We start from the raw sequence: 19,216 nt of genomic DNA, 5'->3' as shown, positions 1-19,216 counted from the left end.
AATAACTGGCTTTCCATTGTTAGTCCTTATAATCATGTAATTACAACTATAGGTGGATGAACATGACTTGTGCTAATATCCACATCAAGACAGTAATGTTCTGTGGGATCTGGTACACAAAGTGTCTTAAGGGACAATGTTTAGCCTTACCAAGACCAGCAGAACAATAATATGTTCATATTTTGGCTATTCAGGCCAGAAGGTAAGGACAACTCACTTCTCTCCAGCATGTTTGCCCCGAGCAGGCCGTGGTCGGGGAAGAAGGGTAGGACGAGAGATTGAGGAACATTCAGATCTGTATTTGTCACCCATGGCAGCGTTGGCCAAACACAAAGGGCCCTAAGCCTCCCAGACTCTCTGCTTTGTCCTGGTCCACTGAGCCAAGCTACGGTGTCACACTCAGCCCGCCACTGGCCCGGCCCACAGACTGGCCGTGTGTGTGTGTGTGCATGCGTGTTAATATGTGACCGGGTATATCGTGAAACCCCCGCCTTTAAGAAAACCTCTAGGATGTATTCTGCTTCGTACCTCTGGTACTGAGACACCCTTGTGTTAGCAGCATGCAACATAGCAGTGTGCTTTGATTGTGGTGCCTATAATGTAGGCTAGTTAAGTCCTGTCATTTCCAAATGTAATGTATCCTAATTATAGTCCCCGCAGTAGTTCAAATTTCCTTTTCAAAGTGAATCTCTGTTAAGACTTGCCTCTTTAGCATAGCCTATGTGGGTGACCTTCTTTCAGAACTGTTGGCGATTCCTTTCCGAGGCAGGCAGCACTAAGCATAGCCTACACTTAAACTCAACTTGCCCAGAAATAGACCACTGCATTGCTGGAAGACCTCGGTTATCTATAACATGACGTCTGAGGGGTCAGCGCATTCTGCCAGTCCCAGACACATCCACATAATGGGAAAACCACTGCGACTGCGGAGCCTCCCGGGCCCCATGTGGACATGCTTTATGGCACAGAATGGAGACCCCTCCAACTCTTGTTGATTTTTGCACTTGCAAAACAAATTTAAGGTAGTTATACAGTACATTGGTTGGCATCGGTACACCACACCCATGCAAATGTTGCTCACTTTCTCCCTATTTTTCCTTTATCTTTCTTTGTCTTTTTCACGCCCTCTATCTCTTCTGTGTCATTGTCTTTCTCTCTCCGTCCCTCACTCCCCTTTCAAGTAAAGTGGCCATAAGTAGCTCTGCGTATGTAGCACAAATAATATAATACTCGCTATTAGCCTCTCTACTTATAGCAAGGTAGCAACATATTATGTTGTCAGACTGGCAGCCTAACCGGTGATAAACATAAATAGGTTTCTGTCCTTTAAATAGCGCTCTATGCTTGTTTTAGCAAGCTGTCTGTCACACTGTCACCTCTTTAGTTACAGTATGCATATCTCTTATTTTTCCTTAGTCATCAACAATAGCCTAGTTCAGGGATGAGCGACTTTGATGGGGGTAAGGGCTACAAAAACTCAGAACTCATCATGAGGGGCCGCAGTGGCTCGCGGGTCCTACCCATATCCATACCCACACATGCAGTCATAGCCAGTCCTAGCTGTAACGCTCGTCGTTAGGTGGAAGAGAGGAGGACCAAAGCGCAGCGTGGTATGTTTCCATATTTATTGGAAACACTTAACAACACGAACAAAACAATAAACAGAAAATGAAACTAACGACGCTACAGACCTGAACATGTGAACATACAGACAACGAAGAACGCAATGAACAGGAACAATCACCCACAAACAAACAGTGAGAACAGCCTACCTAAATATGGTTCCCAATCAGAGACAACGTAAAACACCTGCCCCTGATTGAGAACCATATCAGGCTAGTTGACAACCCTAAACCAAACATAGAAACACATAACATAGAATGCCCACCCAGCTCACGTACTGACCAACTAAACAAGACTAATTAAAGGAAATAAGGTCAGGAACGTGACACTAGCCATATCCATACCAACTAGAGGTCGACCGATTATGATTTTTCAACGCCGATACCAATTATTGGAGGACCAAAAAAAGCCGATACCGATTAATCTGACTAAAAAATATATATATATTTATTTGTAATAATGACAATTACAACAATACTGAATGAACACTTTTATTTTAACTTAATATAATACATCAATCAAATCAATTTAGCCTCAAATAAATAATGAAACATTTTTCAATTTGGTTTAAATAATGCAAAAACAAAGTGTTGGAGAAGAAAGTAAAAGTACAATATGTGCCATGTAAAAAAGCTAACGTTTAAGTTCCTTGCTCAGAACATGTGTAACGGTTGTCGAAGTCGTTCTCCTCCTCAGACGAGGAGGAGCATGGATCGGACCAAGACGCAGAGTGGAAAGTGGTCATTATTTAATGAAAACGAAAACACGATACGATACAAAACAACAAACGTGACAAAACCGAAAACAGTCCCGTGTGGCACGAACACTGACACGAGATACAAACATCCACAAAACACACGTGAAACCCCGGCTGCCTTAGTATGATTCTCAATCAGGGACAACGATTGACAGCTGCCTCTGATTGAGAATCATACCAGGCCGAACACAAAACCCCAACATAGAAAATCACACATAGACAGCCCACCCCAACTCACGCCCTGACCAACTAAATAAATACAAGAAAAAGGAAAAACAGGTCAGGAACGTGACATAACCCCCCCCCTTAAGGTGCGAACTCCGGGCGCACCAGCATAAAGTCTAGGGGAGGGTCTGGGTGGGCGTCTGTCCACGGTGGCGGCTCTGGCGCTGGTCGTGGTCCCCACCCCACCATAGTCAAACCCCGCTTCCGTGGCCTCCTCCCAATGGCCACCCTCCATGTCAATCCCACTATACCAAAGGGCAGCACCGGACTGAGGGCCCGCTCCGGACTGAGGGCCCGCTCCGGACTGAGGGACAGCACCGGACTGAGGGGTGGATCCTGGCTGGCTGGCTCTGGCGGATCCTGGCTGGCTGGCTCTGGCGGATCCTGGCTGGCTGGCTCTGGCGGATCCTGGCTGGCTGGCTCTGGCGGATCCTGGCTGGCTGGCTCTGGCGGATCCTGGCTGGCTGGCTCTGGCGGATCCTGGCTGGCTGGCGCTGGCTGGTTCTGGCTGGACGGCTCTGGCGGATCCTGTCTGGCGGAAGGCTCTGGCTGATCCTGTCTGGCGGAAGGCTCTGGCTGATCCTGGCTGGACGTCTCTGGCGGATCCTGGCTGGACGGCTCTGGCGGATCCTGGCTGGCGGAAGGCTCGGGACAGACAGACAGTGCTGGGCAGGCAGGCGGCTCAGACAGCGCTGGGCAGGCAGGCGGCTCAGACAGTGCTGGGCAGGCAGGCGGCTCAGACAGTGCTGGGCAGGCAGGCGGCTCAGACAGTGCTGGGCAGGCAGGCAGCTCAGACAGTGCTGGGCAGGCAGGCAGCTCAGACAGTGCTGGGCAGGCAGGCAGCTCAGACAGCGCTGGGCAGGCAGACAGTTCAGACAGCGCTGGGCAGGCAGACAGTTCAGACACTGGCTGTGCTGGAGAGGAGGAAGGCTCTGACAGCGCTGGACAGGTGGAAGCAGCTGGAGAGAGAACCCGGAGAGACAGCCTGGTGCGGGGGGCTGCCACCGGAGGACTGGTACGTGGAGGTGGCACCGGGTATACCGGACCGTGAAGGAGGACACGCGCTCTTGAGCACCGAGCCTCCCCAACCTTACCAGGTTGAATGGTCCCCGTAGCCCTGCCAGTGCGGCGAGGTCGAATAGCCCGCCCTGGGCTATGCTGGCGAACCAGGGACACCATCTGTAAGGCTGGTGCCATGTACGCCGGCCCGAGGAGACGTACTGGAGGCCAGATATGTTGGGCCGGCTTCATGGCACCCGGCTCGATGCCCAACCTAGCCCTACCAGTTTCGGCGAGGTGGAATAGCCCGCACTGGGCTAAGCACGCGTACTGGGGACACCGTGCGCTTTACCGCATAACACGGTGTCTGACCAGTACGACGCCCTCTCACTCCACGGTAAGCACGGGGAGTCGGCTCAGGTATCCTACCCGGCTTTGCCACACTCCGCGTGTCCCCCCCCCCAAGAAATTTTGGGGTCTGACTCTCGGGCTCCTAACCGCGTCGCCGCGCTGCCTCCTCCATACCAGCGCCTCTCTGCCTTCGCTGCCTCCAACTCCGCCTTGGGACGGCGATATTCCCCTAGCTGAGCCCAGGGTCCTTTGCCGGCCAGGATCTCCTCCCAAGTCCACGAGTCCTGTGTCCTCGGTCTCTGCTGCTGTCTGTTCCCACTCTGCTTGATCCTTTTTTGGTGGGTGTTTCTGTAACGGTTGTCGAAGTCGTTCTCCTCCTCAGACGAGGAGGAGCATGGATCGGACCAAGACGCAGAGTGGAAAGTGGTCATTATTTAATGAAAACGAAAACACGATACGATACAAAACAACAAACGTGACAAAACCGAAAACAGTCCCGTGTGGCACGAACACTGACACGAGATACATACACCCACAAAACACACGTGAAACCCCGGCTGCCTTAGTATGATTCTCAATCAGGGACAACGATTGACAGCTGCCTCTGATTGAGAATCATACCAGGCCGAACACAAAACCCCAACATAGAAAATCACACATAGACAGCCCACCCCAACTCACGCCCTGACCAACTAAATAAATACAAGAAAAAGGAAAAACAGGTCAGGAACGTGACAACATGAGAACATATGAAAGCTGGTGGTTCCTTTTAACATGAGTCTTCAATATTCCCAGGTAAGAAGTTTTTGGTTGTAGTTATAGGACTATTTCTCTCTATACCTTATAGGCACTTTAGTATTGCCAGTGTAACAGTATAGCTTCCGTCCCTCTCCTCGTCCCTACCTGGGTTTGAACCAGGAGCACATCGACAACAGCCACCCTCGAAGCAGCGTTACCCATTCAGAGCAAGGGGAACAACCACTCCAAGTCTCAGAGCGAGTGACGTTTGAAACGCTATTAGCGCGCACCCCGCTAACTAGCTAGCCATTTCACATTGGTTACACCAGCCAAATCTCGGGAGTTGATAGGCTTGAAGTCATAAACAGCACAATGCTTGAAGCATTGCGAAGAGCTGCTTGCAAACGCACGAATGTGCTGTTTGAATGAATGCTTACGAGCCTGCTGCTGCCTACCACTGCTCAGTCAGACTGCTCTATCAAGGATCAAATCATAGACTTAATTATAACATAACGCACAGAAATACGAGCCTTAGTTTCCGGATTTTACCATATTAATGACCTATCATTTCGAAAATAAAGCGTTTATTCTTTCAGTGAAATACGGAACCGTTCCGTATTTTATCTAACGGGTGGCATCCATAAGTCTAAATATTCCTCTTACATTGCACAACCTTCAATGTTATGTCATAATTATGTAAAATTCTGGCAAATTAGTTCGCAACGAGCCAGGTGGCCCAAACTGTTGCATATACCCTGACTCTGCGTGCAATGAACGCAAGAGAAGTGACACAATTTCCCCAGTTTAATATTGTCTGCTAACATGAATTTCTTTTAACTAAATATGCAGGTTTAAAAATATATACTTCTGTATATTGATTTTTAAGAAAGGCATTGATGTTTATGGTTAAGTACATTCGTGCAACGATTATGCTTTTTTCGCAAATGCGCTTTTGTTAAATCATCCCCCGTTTGGCGAAGTTGGCTGTCTTTGTTAGGAAGAAGTAGTCTTCACAGTTCGCAACGAGCCAGGCGGCCCAAACTGCTGCATATACCCTGACTCTGTTGCACAGAACGCAAGAGAATTGACACAATTTCCCTAGTTAAAAGAAATTCATGTTAGCAGGCAATATTAACTAAATGTGCAGGTTTAAAAATATATACTTGTGTATTGATTTTAAGAAAGGCCTTGATGTTTGTGGTTAGGTACACATTGGTGCAATGACAGCGCTTTTTTTTTCGCGAATGCGCGAAATCACCCTTTTGGCGAAGTAGGCTGTGATTCAATGATAAATGAACAGGCACCGCATTGATTATATGCAACGCAGGACAAGCTAGATAAACTAGTAATATCATTAACCATGTGTAGTTAACTAGTGATTATGTTAAGATACGTTTAATGCTAGCTAGCACCTTACCTTGGCTCCTTGCTGCACTCGTATAACAGGTAGTCAGCCTGCCACGCAGTCTCCTCGTGGAGTGCAATGTAATCGGCCATGATCGGTGTGTCCAAAATTACCGATTACAGATTGTTATGAAAACTTGAAATCAGCACAATTTTTTTTTTTCACCTTTATTTAACCAGGTAGGCAAGTTGAGAACAAGTTCTCATTTACAATTGCGACCTGGCCAAGATAAAGCAAAGCAGTTTGACACATACAACAGCACAGAGTTACACATGGACTAAAACAAACATACAGTCAATAATACAGTAGAAAAATAAGTCTATATACAATGTGAGCAAATGAAGTGAGATAAGGGAGGTAAAGGCAAAAAAAGGCCATGGTGGCGAAGTAAATACAATATAGCAAGTAAAACACTGGAATGGTAGATTTGCAGTGGAAGAATGTGCAAAGTAGAAATAGAAATAATGGGGTGCAAAGGAGCAAAATAAATAAATAAATACAGTAGGGGAAGAGGTAGTTGTTTGGGCTAAATTCTAGATGGGCTATGTACAGGTGCCGTAAGCTGTGAGCTGCTCTGACAGCTGGTGCTTAAAGCTAGTGAGGGAGATAAGTGTTTCCAGTTTCAGAGATTTTTGTAGTTCGTTCCAGCCATTGGCAGCAGAGAACTGGAAGGAGATTAATTAATTAATTAATCGGCCATTCCGATTAATCGGTCGACCTCTAATACCAACACATGTAGTCATAGCCAGTCCTACCCATATCCATACCCACACATGTAGGCATAGCCAGTTCTACCCATATCCAACTTAAACGTTTTAGAGTTAATTTCTAACCATTTTGCCATGGGCCGTAGAGAAAAAAAGAACAACTTTACAGCTCATTTCTTGCAACTCTACAGATTTTGCCAAAGGGTGGAGAGATATTTTGCAGTTTTTAATATAATAACTGAATGAGTGATGGGGGCCCCTTGGCCAGAAATTTGACCATGCTTACTACAAGTTTAGATAGCTGTCCTGCTAGACTCATTTACTCATCTAAAATGTTTAGCTGACATGGGCTAATTGAGTGACTATCAGTGCAAGAGAAAAACATAGCAAGAGAAAAATTGCTGATGCACAACCAAATGTAGAAAATTCGCCTTGTGTGTTTGAACTATTTTAACTCGCAACAGTAAATTGAGACCCCGACTGAGTTTGTGTTATTGATCTGTGGGCCAGCAGTTGCCCGTTCCTGGCCTAGTTGAATATCATATGATTACTATACCATAACCGTAAGCACTCAGTTTCACCCCTCCACACATCTGTACTCATATTGTCATATATTGTCACACCCCCACACACAGTCTGCCACTCGCCTTACCATGTCATACAAATACAGTCTCTTTTGCCGTGCTGGAGGCAGGCCATAGAAATGAGTCCTGTCCACCTATCCTGCTGCTTACACTGGTAGCTACACACACAAGCTACACACACACACACTGTTGGAATCTGCATATGCATGATGTGTGGGTGGATGTGGTACATTTCCATCAGGTGAAACAGCTTTCTTGCCAGGATGAATCACCATGTCATGTTAAATTACCATTTGTGTGTGTGCTATGCATTGTAAAGAAAAGTATATTGTTTCGTAACATGAAGCAAGTGTTCTTTAATCTATGTTCACTTCCCGACTATTTCCAGTGTACTTCCACTTCAATGTTTAGGCTGTCTCGTTGCCTGAAAGCAGCTTCACATGGTGGTCTTTTTCACCTCTCCCTGTCTGCATTTTTTGGGCCTAGCTTTTGTGTCAAGCCCTCACTGGTTGGCCCACTGTTGACACAAAGATGGGAGTCCTCTGTCAACACAGCACGGTTGACTGCAGGTGGATCCCAAGCTTGATGTCCTGGAGGGCCTTGGGGTGGAGGGAGGCAGGGGCGTTTTTCTAAGGAAAAGCAGCGCTATTCCCTGAAAGCATTGGGCTTTGTTCTTCCTTCGTCTCGCCATGTCATTTTAATCAAATTGTGACAATCATTGTGTGAGTTGCAGCTGATTGACATCCCTGAGTTTGTTTTCGATTATTAAACTGTTATTATGTTGTTGCACATTATACAACTTGCAATGTCTGTTTTTTTTATATCTTTGTTATTGATAATGACAACCTGGTGATCATGTCTTGTTGTCATGTCATGAGAAACTTTGCTTGTTGTTCCAGGATCCAGCACTGTCATGTGCTGTAAGTTGCTTAGGCTGCCATAACTCTGTGATTAGTTAAGGCTAGTGACAACTTCTGCAGGTTTTACCACCAGTGTTAGGGTGGAGGGGGAAACTTTCTCCCTCTGTTTTCCCCTCGTGTGTGTGTGTGCGCGTGCTTGTATTTTCCATTTGTTGACAGCTAGAAAACAACCCCTCTGCTCTGACTGTTCCCTCTCCAGCCAGAGTGCAGCACCAGGCCAGACAGGCGTCTCTCTGAGGCACACTGAATACTGCTTCCTGTAGGTCAGAGGTCACAAAACAGTCCACCCTGGCCTGTGATTATTAGGGGTGCCCATCGGAGGGGAGGGTTAGGCGGAGTTAATCATCTCATCTGTTGTCAACCAGGGGAAAAGAGAGGGAGAAATACCGTTGAAGTTGTCCATAGTCACCAAGGATATCTTATCCTCCCCGAATCCTGATCTTTAAGTGAGAGCTCACTTGAAGCCACAATGCTGAGTTTGTTTTTCAGTCTAACTTTATTGTAACGTTGTAGTCCAGTACTCACACTGTCTGGTTCCGGTGTGGGTTCGATTTCCACTGGGGGACCAGTATGAACAAATATGAAAATGTATGCTCTAGATAAGAGCGTCTGCAAAATAACTCAAATGTAAAAATGGTGTAGTCCAGGACTCACACTGTCTGTCTCGAATTAACCGTTTCATTTCATAACTTGAAGGGAAACCAATTAACTGACCTGAGGTCATTATCCGACCCTGCCTTGCGTGCTAATCCACAAACAGACTGGAAGTGCCCGTCAGCGCTGGTCTGGGTTCAGTTAGTTTGCTCTACTCTGTAATTAAGGGGTGAATCCTAACTTCCACTTAAGTAAAAATGTTGCTTTTTAAGTGGAAGTTAGGATTCACCCCTAAGCAAGCGTAAAGGGTGAGGATTGGCCATCTGATCCTGAACCTGTAGTTAAAGGGATGTTCCACCTGGGATGCGTGCTTCACTGCACTAAACCTCCATGTGTGGGTTCCGTATTTCCTTGGCAACCTTTTTTTCTATGGCAACAGGATAAACACCATCCTCTCAGGGAGCTCTGGAGGGATATATTCTGTAGAAAGATGTGGTTTGGAGACATTTTAATATCAGAGAACATATCTCTTGCTATTTCTCAAATGTTCTTCACTGCTAGTGTAAATTGCAATGTCATTATTGAGGCCTGTAATGACAGTTATTCTTTGTCTCTCTGATTTGACTAGTGGCACGTTCTGTGTTGAAACAGGCAGCTTTCTGTCCTCCTCTCTGCATTCTTCCTCTCCTTTCCAGGACCGCTTTTAGGGAAAACAGAAAGAGAGTTTGGTTTCCTGCTGTCCTCTCTCACTCAGAGAGAGAGAGAGGTGTGTATTTACCTGTGTGGGATTATAGATTGAGCAAGGCAGTTATGTTTGGGATGTGTTGCCAAAACAATGTCAGTGTACTAGAGGTGGTGAAGGCAGGATTAACAGGAATTGGTCTATACATTGTTGTTGTGACGGGTGATACGACCTATACGTTGTTGTTGTGCCATAGGCCTATACGTTGTTGTTATGTCATAGGGGGGATACGGCCTATACGTTGTTGTTATGTCATAGGGGGATACGACCTATACGTTGTTGTTATGTCATAGGGGGGATATGGCCTATACGTTGTTGTTATGACATAGGGGGGATACGACCTATACGTTGTTGTTATGTCATAGGGGGGATATGGCCTATACGTTGTTGTTATGACAGGGGGGATACGGCCTATACGTTGTGTCATAGGGGGGATACGGCCTATACGTTGTTATGTCATAGGGGGGATACGGCCTATACGTTGTTATGTCATAGGGGGGATACGGCCTATACGTTGTTATGTCATAGGGGGGATACGGCCTATACGTTGTGTCATAGGGGGGATACGGCCTATACGTTGTTGTTGTGTCATAGGGGGGATACGGCATATACGTTGTTGTTATGACATAGGGGGGATCCGGCCTACACGTTGTTGTTATGACATAGGGGGGATACGGCCTATACGTTGTGTCATAGGGGGGATACGGCCTATACGTTGTTATGTCATAGGGGGGATACGGCCTATACGTTGTTATGTCATAGGGGGGATACGGCCTATACGTTGTGTCATAGGGGGGATACGGCCTATACGTTGTTGTTATGTCATAGGGGGGATACGGCCTATACGTTGTGTCATAGGGGGTGATACGGCCTATACGTTGTTGTTATGTCATAGGGGGGATACGGCCTATACGTTGTGTCATAGGGGGTGATACGGCCTATACGTTGTTGTTATGACATAGGGGGGATACGACCTATACGTTGTTGTTATGTCATAGGGGGGATACGGCCTATACGTTCTTATGTCATAGGGGGGATACGGCCTATACGTTGTTGTTATGTCATAGGGGGGATACGGCCTATACGTTGTGTCATAGGGGGGATACGGCCTATACAGCGGCCTATACAGCATATACGTTGTTGTTATGTCATAGGGGGGATACGGCCTATACGTTGTTGTTATGTCATAGGGGGGATACGGCCTATACGTTGTTGTTATGTCATAGAGGGGATACGGCCTATACGTTGTTGTTATGTCATAGGGGGGATATGGCCTATACGTTGTTGTTATGTCATACGACCTATACTTTGTTGTGACGGGGGGATACGGTCTATATTAACATTTTTCCCTTTTGTATGTATATCATAGGCAGGCCATTCGGACCTTTCACTAACTGAAATCTGCCACAAACAAAGCAAACAGACAGACAGACTTTGATCTGCACCACTATTTTGTCCCCTTGTTGTTGCTTCCAAATGTCACTCACCAAGACATACTAACTCAAGTATTCTCATAATTAAGTAGATTAGATTAGAGACACGCTACAGATGCCTCTAAAGGATGATGCCGAGGATGTCTGTCTCCTGTCTACCTCAAGGCTAAGTGACGCCAACCAATGGACCCTCGTCAAATGTAGTGCACTATATAGGGAATAGGGTGTCATTTGAGTCCCGTCACTTAGACTGGTTTAGTGGCATCATGATATCCTGCTGGGATGGGATTATTCTATTAATGTCCACTTCCATTACCAGTCACCATGGCAACCTCTTCCCTTCTTTGAAGTCGCCCACCGCAACACAAAGAACAGTGCAGTAGGCCTACACTGCAGACTGTGAGACAGCAGCCACTGCCCTTCACAAACACAAATGAAGTCTTTATTAAACTAAACGTTTAAACTGTGAAGGTGTAAATTGAGCACTGTTATTGGTAAACACTAGTTAGGGTTGAACAGAGCTCACTTTCAGGAACCCCAGTTTCCCTCCATAGTGGATAAAATGACATGGCTGCAGGTCTTTATCCAGCATCAAAACTTGGACTAAAGCTTGGCTCTGGTGATACTACACATACTGGCACAGTCTCATACATATGTGTGTGGGCATGCAAGCACGTGTTTGTGTGAGAAACGTACAGTAGAGCTCCTCAGAGCCCCCATCAGAAAGTATCTGAAGGTGTCCGTCGTACTAACCGTAATCTGGGTGACAGCTCATGTAATGAACACACTAGCCTAGGCCTCTTGACTGGCCTCCTTGCATACGCTATTGCTTTTCTCTCTTCTCTAACGGCCTAACATTTTGTTCCTGGACTGCCCTGATGCGGCGTCGATGCCGAGTGTTGCGTGTGTGTTAAGGTTTCTTCTGCCTTCTTTTCCCCCTCTGAACAGCATCCAGCTCGCTCTGCAGAAAATGAGGCGGAAGAAACCTCTCACCCCCACGTCTCCTCCCGCTATCTTCTCCCTCGATGCAAACAGCCTTTAATGATTTATTGAAAGAGTGCTGTGGATCTGGAGTAGTGGCAGGAGGGTGGTGGTGGGTGGGTGGGGGGACAGACAGCAGGTTGGGGCGTGTTCAGTACTTCAACCAGACTTGTAAATGTTTTGGGTTGAGAAAATGACCTCACTTTGGCTGCAAAGCTGAATGTTAAATAGCTGGTTTCTGAGCTGGTTTAAATCGCTGATGAGCTTAATCGCTCCGATTAAAAAGCAGTTGGGGGTCCGGGGAGAATTTCCCCACAGTTTTTTAATGAAAGAATGTAACTTAAAAGCTATCTTAAAAGCTCACTGAGGGGTAGTGATGGGGAGAAAAAACGCTAATTACTAATCGCAATATTTTTTGGGACGATATTTTATATATACTTTGACTCCAGGTATTTCTGCTAGGTACCGTTAGCTGACAATAGTCGGCTGTACCTCCGCCAATACTCAGGTATTTTTCATCCTATGGCTCGTTCTCCATCTTCTTTTTAAATGGTGAGCCAACATGTTTTCAGCACTTATTTCCATGACTGATCAAACTCATTTTATAAGGCTCTCTCGTCTATCTGCATCAGGCATATGGTGAGCAATATGTTTGGAACATCAAATCGCAAAAAAAATGCAGTATTGAATTGCAATACACACAGAATTGTGAGAATCCCAATACATATCGTATCGGCACCTAAGTATTGTGATAATATCGTATTGAGGTTCCCCTGTCAGTTTTTTTTTTTTTCTGTTCGGGCACACGCTATGAAGGCTCCAGAACAATGACGTTGTACACAATTGTGCACAATTTTCTGGGCCCGTTTTGGCTCATGAGCGTTACTTTCAAAACTACTGGCTGAAATTAGACAAAACCTTTAATAGAGGCTCAATCACTTTAATTTAATGTTTTTAAAATAGATTTTGTATGCCTTTTTTTATAATTTTTTTATTTTATTTGACTAGGCATGTCAGTTAAGAACAAATTCTTATTTACAATAAAGGCCTACCCCAGCCAAACCCGGACGACACTGGGGCAATTGTGCACCGCCCTATGTGACTCCCAATCACGGCCGGATGTGATATAGCCTGGATTCGAACCAGGGACTGTAGTGAAGCCTCTTGTGCTGAGATGCAGTGCCTTAGACCGCTGCGCCACTCGGGAGCATTTACAGTATTAAAGTATATCAGTATTTAATTCTGTGTTGAAACCTTGAAGAATTCATAAAAAAGACATTGGCATAGGTGTTCAAAAGTCAACTTTTCTCTATCTTGCCCCCCCCAACCCAAACTGAGAAGGCTCACTAAACGTGGGAGGGGATAGGGGATCACTACATATTTGGGAGAGACCAGGTGCCCTGGGGAGAGAGGGGTGGAGAACAAAGTTTTGAAACAGTAGGATTACATGGCAAATTAGTATGTTAAACTGCCTGAAACAAAGACATCCCTTGTGGTAATGGAATAGGATTAGCTCTCTAGAGTGTGCAGGAAATCTTCAATTGGTAGAAAGGAGTTGTTCTGAGACTGGCATGTCAGCAAATGGATTTCATTCTGGGCTTGACATCTGTGTGCTTAATACATTATGACAGCCTTAGATGACAAGGAGGAACGAATTTGAGGATAAAACATTTGATAACTTGTTGGCTCCTTTTTCTCTCTTCTACAACCAAAACAAAAGATAATTAAATCTAAAAGCTTATTTTAAATTGTTTAAATTGTTAGAATTTGTGTATTTGTATTATATCATGTCACGCAAACAGATTTTGAGTGAATTTAAAGCTAGGCCTATGTTACTGTTGCTATTGTTTTATACAGTTACACTATCGTAATATTATTTTTGAATGATATATAGATATTTGTCTCCAAGTATCGATTTGTAAATAAAATAAGTATTTATTTTCTACTGTTGGTAGCGTTAGCTAGCTCTAGTCGGCTATACTGTACCTGTGCTAAAACTCCAGTATTGTTTCATCTAATAGCTTGTTCTCCATTTTAAATAGTGAGCCAACCTGTTTTCTGCACTTTTATTTCCATGACTGATCAGAACTTGTTATGTCATGCTCTCTCGTCTCTCTGCAGCAGACATACACTTAGTATACAACACATTAAGAACACCTGCTCTTTCCATGACAGGCTGACCAGGTGAAAACTATGATCCCTTATTGATATCACCTGTTAAATCCACGTCAATCAGTGTAGATGAAGGGGAGGAGTCAGGTTAAAGAAGGAGTTTTAAGCCTTGAGACAACTGAGACATGAATTATTTATCTGTGCCATTCAGAGGATGAATGGACAAGACAAAAGATTGAAGTGCTTTTGAACGGGACATGGGTAGTAGATGCTAGGCACACCGGTTTGTGTCAAGAACTACAATGCTGCTGGGTTTTTCACAGTCAACAGTTTCCCGTGTGTGTCAAGAATGGTGGTGGGGGGCACATAAGTATTGTGATAATATCTTATCGTGAGGACCCTGACAATTCCCAGCCCTAACTGTTGCCCCCGCTCACTGTCTTCTCCGCCATGTTGTCAAATATGGATGCTTCTACAGAATCCTGATACTTCTTTAAAATAGAGCTTGCTCTGTTCATGTTTTATTTCACAGTAGAACCAGCTCCTAGAATCATAACCATTTCATTAATCTGGCCTACTGATTGATGTTCTGCTGACCTTGTTTACCCCACAGTCTATTTTATGCAGGCTTATAAAACAGGAGTGTTTGGCATTGGTCTTCCACCCCTGCCTTGTACCATGTCATAACCCTGTATTACTATGATCTAGCGGACACCCCATGACCTTCAGGCAGGGCTTATCTCTTCTCCCGTCCCTACGTCTCTCCATTCCTCCCTCTGTCCAGCAGGCTGTGTAATCCTGTAGCAGGTTTGGTCGTTGGTGGTAATGGTGGGATCCAGTGTCACACAGACACAGTGAGTGCACTGTGCACCGACCACAACATTGTTTTCTGTGCCCACAGGGGACAATACAGTCCTTATATTCACGCAGGAACTTTCTTAGCCGTTAGTTTGACCGTAACAGTGGAGTCCTTTTACCAGAGGAGTTGTGTACACTAAGAATAAACGTCTCCCATTTGTGTAAAATGGCTGGCAGAAGATACAATATATTAGAAGCTGTTCCAATATATTGTAAACACTGTTAGACCTGGTTGGGAATGCAGTGGTATGGTACAGGCAGCACATGTAAACACAGAGCTGTATGTATTTACCTTCTATATCTTTAGCTCTCTTTGTCTGCCAATCAAAAATTGTTTCTCTTGCCCTCTAGCACGGTCTCTCTTTCTCTCTGCATTTCACATCAGGTTTAATAATCCAGGGACAGTTGGCCAGCTATCAGGAGGGCATTATAGACATTCAGCATTGGGGCTTAGTGCATCTCTAGCTCACACTCGTACTCCACACACTCACACACACTCAGTCTCACACACGGACATACAAACACAAATGCAGACAGTGCCATCAGTAAGTATTCATACATATTTGACTTATTCCACATTTTGTTGTTACAGCCTGAATTTAAAATTGATTTACACAAAATATTCCATAATGACAAAGTGAAAACATGTTTTTAGACATTTTTGCCAATGTATTGAAAAGTATCTAATTTACATAAGTATTCACACCCCTTTGCTATGACACTCCAAAATTAAGCTCCGGTGCATCCAATTCCCCTAAATCATCGTTGAGATGTCACTACAACTTGACTGGAGTCCACCTGTGGCCAAGTTGATTGTTTGGACATGATTTAGAAAGATACACACCTGCCTAAATAAGGGTTAGAGCCAGAAGATTCTGTTGTCAGATGAGACAAAAATGTTACTCTTTGGCCTGAATGCGAAGCGCTATGTCTGTAGAAAACCAGGCACAGCTCATCACCAGTTTAACACGGGGCGGCAGGTAGCCTAGTGGTTAGAGCATTGGACTAGTAACCAAAAGGTTGCAAGATCGAACCCCTGAGCTGACAAGGTAAAAATCTGTTGTTCTGCCCCAGAACAAGGCAGTTAACCCACTGTTTCTAGACCATCATTGAAAATAAGAATTTGTTCTTAACTGACTTACCTAGTTAAATAAAGATTTTTAAAAAACACCATCCCTACTGTGAAGCATGGTGGTGGCAGCATCATGCTATGGGGATGCTTTTCAGCAGCAGAGACTAGAGGAACAATGAATGGAGCCAAATAACGGCACATTTTTGATGAGAACCTGCTTCAACTGCAAACGACCTTAGACTGGGGCAAAGATTTACGTTCCAGCAGGACAAGGACCCCAAGCATACAGCCAAAGCAACACTGAAATGGCTTCAGAACAAGAATGTGAAAGTCCTTGAGTGGCCCAGCCAAAGCCCAGACTTGAATCCCATTGAAAATCTACGCAATAACTTAATAACAGAGCTTGAGATAATCTGCAAGGAAGAATGGGAGAAAATCCCCAAATCCAGATGACTCAAAGCTGATACAGACATACCCAAGACGACTCAAAACTGAAATCATCGCCAAAGGCGCTTCTACAAAGTATTGAGTCAGGGGTGTGAATACTTATGTAAATGAGATATTTCTGTATTTCATTTTCAATAAATGTGCAAAATGTTCTAAAAACAACATGTTTTCACTTTGTCATGGGGTGTTGCGTGTAGATGTGTGAGAATGAGTTTTATTGAATCCATGTTGAATTCAGGCTGTAACAACCAACTGTGGAATAAGTCGAGGGATAGGAATACTTTCTGGGGGCGCTGTGTTAAGCCAGCAGGCATGTTTTATGGGTATTGGGTCATAGATTCAGGGTAGCGTTACGACGTGACGTATGAGCTAATGCTTTAGACCAGGAATGGGCAACTGGCGGCCCACGGACCCATTTATTTTTTGTGGGGGGGAACTCAGTCGGGGTCTAAACTTAGAATAATAGAATACACAAGGTGCAATTTCAAAATTTGTTCGTGCATCAGCAGTCACTCAATTAGCCCATGTCAGCAAAACATTTTAAATTGCTAAGTTAGTCTAGCGGACATCTATCTAAACTTGTAGTAAGCATGGTCGAATTACCAATCGGGGTGGGGCCCATTGATAATCAGTTATCATACTTAAAACTGCAAACATTTGCCACCATCCTGTGGCAAAATGTGTAGAAATGCAGCAAACTTGCTTTAAAAAAAGGCAAAATGTTCAGAATTGCAGGAAAGGAACTAAAGAATGTACTTTTAAAAAATCTTCGCTGTCACGAGGAGGGCCGCTAAAATGTTTTACTCGCAAGGTGGTGGTGGGGGAGGGGGGATGCGGGTACGGAGACCCACTGTAGCCCCTCATGATGTGTTATGATTTGTATGGCCCCCACCCCCATCAAAGTTGCCCAAACCCTGCTTTAGCCCTACCGGTTACTGTATACGTCCTGTTGCTAGACTGGCCTTTTCGTAGCCTTGTAAGTGAAGGTAATATGCCATTGTTAACTCCTTGTTTGAAGTGTACATTTTAATAGTACAACAACTCAAATCAACAGGGGTGCATGTTGCTGTACGTATTGAACACTGACTAAAAACAGCCTTACGTTTACATACAGTGCATTCGGAAACTATTCAGACCCCATTACTTTTTCCCACATTTTGTTATGTTACAGCCTTATTCTAAAATGGATTAAATCGTTTGTTTACCTCAACAATGTACACAATACCACATAATAATAAAAAACAGGGATATCACATTTACATAAGAATGCCAAGAATGTGCAAAGCTGTCATCAAGGCAAATGGTGGCTAGATTGGAGAATCTCAAATATAACATATATTTTGATCTGTTTTAACACTTTTTTTGGTTACTACATGATTCCATACGTGTTATTTCATAGTTTTGATGTCTTCACTATTATTCTACAATGTAGATAATAGTAAAAATGAAAACCCTTGAATGAGTAGTCCAAACTTTTGACGGGTACTGTATATAAATTAGCAAACATTTGTAAAAACCTGTTTTTGCTTTGTCATTATAGGGTATTGTGTGTAGATTGATGAGAGAAAACAATATTGAATCCAGTTTAGAATAAGGCTGTAATGTAACAATGTGGAAAAGGTTAAGGGGTCTGAATACTTTCCAAATGTACTGTAGGTTTTAGGCCAATTACAGTATGTTTGTCTCTTGTTGACTGAATGACATTGAATGACATTGTTTCTCTCTATCTACCCCTCCCTCCCTTCCCCTCTCTATCTCCCCCAGGATTCGTCCTCAACTGGCCCGGGAGAAGATCGAGGGATGTCACATCTGTACGTTTGTGACCCCAGGGGAGCCCCAGGTGATGCTGGGTAAAGACAAGGCCTTTACTTACGACTATGTGTTCGACATGGACTCCTGTCAGGACAGCATCTACGCTAGCTGCACTGAGAAGCTGATCGAGGGCTGCTTCGAAGGATACAACGCCACCATTTTTGCCTATGGCCAGGCAAGTCTCTACACAGTCCTGTCTCAACTGACACCTGGGGCTCCGGGGTCACAAAGTGTTGATATTTGGGTTGAAGGACAGAACTCTTGTGTATAGCCCAGGGTTTTTCTTGGTCAGGTCAAATGACCTGGGAAAACTCTGGGGCCCATCTACAGAATGCAGTAGGCTAAAGCAGTTGTGCCATATTCCACTAGTTTGCACTGTGCCTGACATTGTAAGGCTGGTATTTGTGTAATGTAAAACTTCTGTTTGATCACGAGTCAAAGACTGAACTGGTATGATAATCCTGTGTGAGGTCCTGAAAATACATTGACCCTTCCAATATTCTTTATATGTATATATTCTGTATTTTTGTTGAATGCTTTTTAGCTCTTGGAGTGCGTATATATTTTTTATAAAAGGTTTCGGAGAGTATTGGAGGTGCTTCTGTCATTGTAAGCCCTCACAAAGCTCTCTGAATCTATAGTAGCACCACTAAAGCACACACTCTCTCCCTCTCTTTTCCTATTCAACAGTTCTTACTCCTCAAGCAGTTTGGCAGCTGAGCCTCTCTCTCATAGGGGCTTCCTAGAACTAAAGTCTGTTTGATGGGAGGGGATTTTAATGCTGGTGGGTCTTAAGGGATGCAGTTAAGTAGGCCTACACAACTCTTAAGATATTCATATTTTTTTTTATGTGAAC

The 19,216-nt window shown here is 44.5% G+C and overlaps 1 protein-coding gene across 6 annotated transcripts in view; it reads left to right on the top strand.

Annotated features, from left to right (window-relative positions):
• The window catches only part of kif21a (kinesin family member 21A), a 63,173-nt gene that overhangs the window by 4,316 nt on the left and 39,641 nt on the right, over positions 1–19,216 (top strand). For all 6 annotated transcript variants that reach the window (XM_071416041.1, XM_071416040.1, XM_071416044.1 and 3 more), the window contains exon 2: positions 18,313–18,535. In XM_071416041.1, coding sequence (XP_071272142.1) covers positions 18,313–18,535 — 223 coding nt within the window. The remainder of the gene's footprint in view (positions 1–18,312; positions 18,536–19,216) is intronic.

The sequence above is a fragment of the Salvelinus alpinus genome, chromosome 9, assembly GCF_045679555.1.
Source record: "Salvelinus alpinus chromosome 9, SLU_Salpinus.1, whole genome shotgun sequence".
Classification (NCBI taxonomy): Eukaryota; Metazoa; Chordata; class Actinopteri; order Salmoniformes; family Salmonidae; genus Salvelinus; species Salvelinus alpinus.
This window is presented reverse-complemented; position numbering and strand designations above follow the sequence as displayed.